Source organism: Larus michahellis, chromosome 3, assembly GCF_964199755.1.
Source record: "Larus michahellis chromosome 3, bLarMic1.1, whole genome shotgun sequence".
Classification (NCBI taxonomy): domain Eukaryota; kingdom Metazoa; phylum Chordata; class Aves; order Charadriiformes; family Laridae; genus Larus; species Larus michahellis.
In genome coordinates, this window is record NC_133898.1 from 86,602,433 (window position 1) to 86,608,627 (window position 6,195).

Here is a 6,195-nt window from a genome sequence, read left to right on the forward strand (position 1 = left end):
GGTAATAGGTGCAAATACCCAAGCAGTATGGATGATTCTCTGTACCCATCCAGCTGCTCATGCTATTGTGAGTGCAGTTTTCACAGACATTCCCTTTAATATGCTGTTATTTCTTTGTTCTTTGAAGTTTTCTGTAATTTCTTCTCTAAGCGTACATGTATGTATAAACATAAGGCATAAGCTACTAAGGCTAGGAACATCAACGGTGAGCCGGAGACTGTATAAAAACTTCAGAATGTGAATTTATCTTGCAGACAACGCTGCCATCTGGTGGTAGAAAAGCTAAATTCACCGTATTTTAGTAAGTGTATATATAGGATCGAATTCTGTCTTTAGAAACGAGGCTTCTGCAAAATAAGCAAGGATTTGACTATGAAAAACTTACAGTATTAATATCTTGTTTTGATTTATTTCTATAGAGGTTGAATTTGGGATAGCTATTTTGCTACATGCATTTATGTTCATTCCAGTGTGACCCTTCTTGTGTGTAGGTTAATAACGTGTGTTTTAAGTTACCTGAAAGTTAGAAACAGAGTCCCTAAGAGGAATGGTGGGATCTTGGAATTTTGAAACGTCTTTGGAAAGAACCTTCACAAATTGTTTCCCAACAGTGGTAATGTGTTTCTGCGTCAGCAAGTGAGTTAAAGCATCATTGACTGGATGTATTTACTGGTGTTTCTTGTGCTGTGTTGCAGGTGAACTGATTAACCTTGCTATGTATTGTGAAAGAATAAGGAGGAAATTTTGGCCAGAATGGCACCATGATGATGATAACACTCTGTACGAATCTGAGGAAAGCAGTGAAGCAAGCAAGACTTACTCCCCTTTGCAGGACTTCAGTTTTTATTCAAGGACAGAAACATTTGATGAGGAAGGGAACAGTATTTCTCAAACCCCTGACACAGATTACACTGGACATTCCCTCTTTGACTCGGATGTGGACATGGATGACTACAGAGATCATGAACAATGCAAGTGATGCGTACAAGCATCTCCCATTTTGCAGACAAGCTGTTTCTTGGGATCAGTGTGATTTATTTTCTCCTCCAGGTCAGGAAGAGGTTTATACCACTTTGGAAGAGACCATTGTGCTTGACTCAGCTGTCATGTGCTACCCGGACTATTTCAACCTTAATTCATTTTGTGTAAGTTTTCAGGTGGAACCAAGGTAAACAGTTATTTAAAACACACATGGGCAAACTGAAGGTCCAGAGGGCAACAGGACCTTTCAGTCTACGTTTTTGTTCGCACTCAAAACCAGATTCTGCAACCAGGTGGGACAGACCTCCAGGAAGTGGAGCATTTATCAGAGCTGTTTTGTGTTGATATCTTATCTTTACAGGAATGGGTCAAGGACAAAGATGGAAGAGGCATGATTGGCACATCTTTCTCCCAAGGAAGAAAATGATTGATGCTGTATTGATTTGGCTGAGGTGTTTGTTTTTTTTTTTTGGAGGGGATGTGGGGGGGATTTTATTTGATAGCTACCCACGCTCTGGGTGCACATGCTACTTACAGTGTTTGCAGGAAGGAACTGCTCACAGTTCAAGGAAGGCAGGAGGGAAAAAAATATTTCTACAAAAAGGAGCTTTTTAGTATTTCTTGTTCTTTGTAAAATGTGGAAATCGCTACTCCAGAATATTTTTATTCAGAAGGGAAATGTGAGTTTTAATGAATAACCTCCCAAACACTCATCTGGAATGTGTGTCGGCCAGATTTCTTCTGTGTTTTCAAATTAGTATTATGTTTTAGTTCCTGCCACTGGCTGTTGTCTGCTATTGATAGGCAAGGCTAAAGAATTGGGATGTGTTACTAAAAGTCCGGTGTGCCTCAGCAGTGGGTGCCCTGTGTTCTTTACCAACAGACACGTCAAACCTATGAAGCTTGCAAAGCGATTTTGGGGTGTTTTTAGACATGGGATGCTGTGTAAATGTAAGGTGTTGGCCCAGGCTTAGGAAGGTGCCTCAGAGGGTGCTGGGCACTGTGCTGGGTCACAGTGCACAATCCCTGAAGCCGGTGCAAAGGAGGCAGTTGAGATAGGGCAGCTGCCTCAGCACTGCTGTCTGTGGGGATTTCCTGGTGCTGAAAGCATGACCAGAATTGATTTTTAAGGTGCCTTTGCTAGCACATTTGTAAATCTGGAACCCCAAATGCAGAATGATTGCACAGGTGCTGACATGCCTTGTGTTCGTGTCTCCCTAAATGCAGGTTAGGCGAGAATGAATCCATTGGATTTACTTACCTGTTTGAAGGTAAGCAGTGTTGCTTGGCCATGACTAGTTGGTTTTAAGTAGAGATAAAGCATATAGAACTCAGAGACAGCTGTGGTATTTGTAAACATGTATAAAATTGGGTATTTGCCTGCAGACTTTGGTAGTGGCCCATTTAAAAATATTTTAATTATGACTTTCGCTATAAGTTACAGTTAAATGAATCGGGATCTTGCAGCAAAATTTTTATAATGTATTGGTTGTGCCATACATTCTGGGAGGAGGCAGGGCAGGCAACCGCTTTAGAGCGTTAATTGTTGGTAGTCCTAATAGTTTGGAGCTTGAAATAACTCCAGCTTTCAAAGAGTACCTCTCTTGGATCGTGGAGTATCTCCTGTAGAGGGAAGTGCTTACTCTGGGGAAATGCTGAGTGAGCCGTGGCTCTGAAAGCAGGGGGACACGTGTCTGCCGTGAGTTCCTGGGTCTCTTCATGTATGGGAGCCAGCCCAGCAAGAGCTGACAAGTTTGATGTGGTCTGAGATGGGCGTGAATTTGCACCTGTTTCCTCAATTCCCCAGACATGTCCTTGGAGCCATGTTCCAGTCAATGATCTCCACTATTGTGGGCAAGTATCATTTGCAAAGTGCACCAAAACTGAGGAGGAGGAAGGCATCATCCACTTACTTGGGACTCTTCTTGGGAAACCAATCACAGGAATAGGACACAAGAAGATAAGTCTTGGGCTTGAAAGCACAGAGGTGATGGCCTGAAGCGCCTGTGAAACTTAATAGCCAAGTCAGGGCAAATGCTACCTACGGAGATTAGGTATTGATATTCTGGATAAAAGGCATCCGTGTCAAAAAGTTCCTCTTTAAAAATGCTTGGGAATGTGTTAGGAATTCTTATGGAGGTGTTCTCGTTCATTTACCCGTGTGTGTTTGAAGGCTGTGCTTCCTCTGTCTTTTCAGCGTTGGGAGGGTGTGCTTGCAGGTATGGAGGCTCCTGCTGACAGCAGATGAGTCCCAGCCATAAGTCACAGTTATTAAAAGACCAGCCTGAGTTCAACAGACACTGTCACCTTTATAATTTCGGTGGGCTGACAGATTTATTTGTGGCAGGGGTCCTTGTGACATCCCGAAACGTGGGTTAACCAGAAGTCAATGGTGCCGTTTTACCCTCCCACTTGAGCACAGCCAGATTGGGATTTTGCATGGCTGTGCATGGAGATGGGAGACACCAAAGCAGTGGACAGCCGGTGTTGTGCCACAGCCCCATTCTCCCGCCGGTACCCGGAGCTGTTGGCATGGCGGATAGAGCGGGTCCTGCCACACCATAGCATGAGTACCTGTGCTGAGGATGGAGGTGCCTGCCGGGGCCACAGTTACATTCGCACCCAGCATTTTTTACTTTTGTTTTGAATAAATCGGCGTGCCTCAGCGGAGGCTGAACTTCACCCTGACCAGCCAGGTAACGGGCTTTGCCCCTGCAGAAGGTGAAGAGGAAAGGATCAGAAGGGGGAGCAGCCTGTGGCTGTCGGCTGAGGCATCCCAGGGAGTTAATCAGTGAGGTGAATGTATTTTGCAGCTCGTCACATGCCTGCCTTTTCTGAGGACTGCTCAGGTTAGTTTAGAGGAGATGTTGGTTGGGAGAAGTTAGTTGGCTTTCTTCTCGTGACAACTACTCTTGATAAAGTCTGCGTTTCTGTGTTTGACTGTGTTTCAAACTACAGGTGAAACTAGGAAAACGGCATCTCTTTAGGAATTTATAGGTGTAGTATTTTGTCCAGGTTTGATAGCCAGTCTTTAGGTTTATTTATCCCTTCCAGAAACAAATACTGACTGTTAGACCTGTTTAAAAGGATTTAATCCAAACTTCTTTCTTTTGGAAGCTGGTCTTACTAAAGTGTTGTGGGGAAGGGCAGGAATGTTTAAAAAGAAAAAAAAAAACAAACTTTTTTAACATCTGTGAAAAAAATTTAAATTAATTTTGGTTTGCATTGGGAAAGAGAAGATGAGTTTTCTTCAAAAAAAAAAAAAACCAAATTTTTTTGACTTGCCAAAATTCTGCTAGAAGAGCAATATTTTCTTAGTCCTGCAGTGTTTTGATTGATTGGCTTTTTTTTTTCCACCCTCTTTGATCATTTCTATTTTTTTATCATAGTGCTAAGGGGCCATATGGATGTAAAATAGTTGGAGAGCATCTTTATTTCCTCTTGGTTTTTTTGCGTTGGTTTGTTTGTTTGTTTTTTTCGTCCCTCATTGATCAAAATTGCAAGCAAATCCACCGTAGGGATGTCAGAGGTCCTGGCTGCGCTGCTGCTGAGGGTCAGGGACATCAGGTGTCTCTGCAGCAGTGAAACCTGGAACAGCCACAGGGTGCCGAATGCCCGATGGCTGAGCTGGGGTGGACACTTCAAGCTGGAGGGTGAAGGATGCCATGATGTCATGTCTGAGGTGACATGGACCACATAAGGTTTTCCCCTGGCTGGGGTTCCCACCACTGTGGCCAGACACTCATTGTGGGGTGATGTTAGGAAAGATTCGGGGACACTTGTCATGAGTCAGATGTCCTTGAGGTCTCTGAGAGCATCACAGCTGCCAGCGCCAAACCTGGTCGTGGTCCCAGCTGCAGCCCTGGGCTGGTTTCGGGTAGATGGTGGTACGTGGTCCTGGTAGGAGGAAAGCTAGCTTGGGGCTCCTCCGTGCTGGCCGGCCCCTCCCAAAATAGGGCAGGGGGCCTTGGATGGTCGGGGAGGGAGGCAGCGGGTGGGAGAGGAGAGGGTGGGATGCAGGAAGGGTGCCAAGTGGCAGGTTGCCGCAGGAGGACTCGGGCTGAACCTGTGGCCTGGCTAATGCCACTTCCAGTGACTGGATGGGAGCCCTCCCCGGTCATGAGCTGGAGCACAACCCCTCATCCTAGCGAGGAGACAGTGTGGTGGTTCTTGGTTATTTTACCTTAAATACCGCTAAAGGTTGAGCACTGCCTTTGTTACCGTTGTGCTGCTTTAAGAGAACGGATAATTGGTCTGCTCCTCGTTTGGCAAATGGGAGTTTAAAGCAAGCCCTGCATTTCCAGAAGAGTTACATTTGAAGCAGTCTGTTGTTTTTTCATGCGAATTGCAGTGTTTGACTATGTAACACTCTGTCATGTCAGAAGGGATTTGTTTACCCCTGTTGGACTCATTGGCTCTGTCAGCAGAGCTCACTGTTACCGAGTGGGAGAAACAGACGCTGGGATGTATAGGTCCTACAGAAATCCTACAAATGTGGTGCTTGATTTAAAAACCAAACCAAACCCGATGTTTCAGATCTGGAGGACTGTTCCCATCCAATTATAACACTGCAAGTCACACGTTTTGATCTTTAAAACCTTGGCAATGTCCCTCCAGATCTATATTCTCTTTGAAAAATATTGCCTGAAATATTTCTGCAGTAACAGTTCAGGCACAAATTTCCTTTTGTCAGTGATGTCTGCTCAAGTAATCATGACAGTTTCATACTGTTTTCATCGAAAGGGCTGTATCTGTCAGATACTAAGCCTTACAAAATATTGCCTGCTGGAAAAGTGTGTTATGTGCAGATTTATGCAGGGCAGCTCACCAAGTGAAATTTCTGTGGCAGGGGATGAATTCAAGTGCATCTTGTCCTTAGATGTTTGAATAAGAATTCAAATCTGTTTTCTGCCAAGGAGCTATTTAGCCTACCCCCCACCCCCAAATACTGCAAAATTATGAATTAGGCATGTGATCAAAATAAAGCAAATTATGCTCTCTAAATGCAGAATTATGTTGGATGGCCCAGTATCTGGCATATGGAAACGGGGAGAGAGATCTGTATAGCGTAGGTGCGAGTTGTGCCATACGTGTCAGTGGCTGTGATCCGGAGGAGCACCCGAGTAATAGTGTCTAATCCTGTGGACCAAAAGGACCAGAGGTACCTTTGAGTGACTGCGGTGGTTTTCAGCAGGTATCCGTGTGTGCTGTGCT

The 6,195-nt window shown here is 44.6% G+C and overlaps 1 protein-coding gene across 1 annotated transcript in view; it reads left to right on the forward strand.

The window, feature by feature from the left end:
- Positions 1-4,227, forward strand: part of FAXC (failed axon connections homolog, metaxin like GST domain containing) — a 24,105-nt gene extending 19,878 nt beyond the window's left edge. The window contains exon 6 of the mRNA XM_074581059.1: positions 696-4,227. Within this exon, the coding sequence (XP_074437160.1) occupies positions 696-979 (284 nt within the window). The 3' untranslated portion in view covers positions 980-4,227. The remainder of the gene's footprint in view (positions 1-695) is intronic.
- Positions 4,228-6,195: the final 1,968 nt, after the last annotated feature.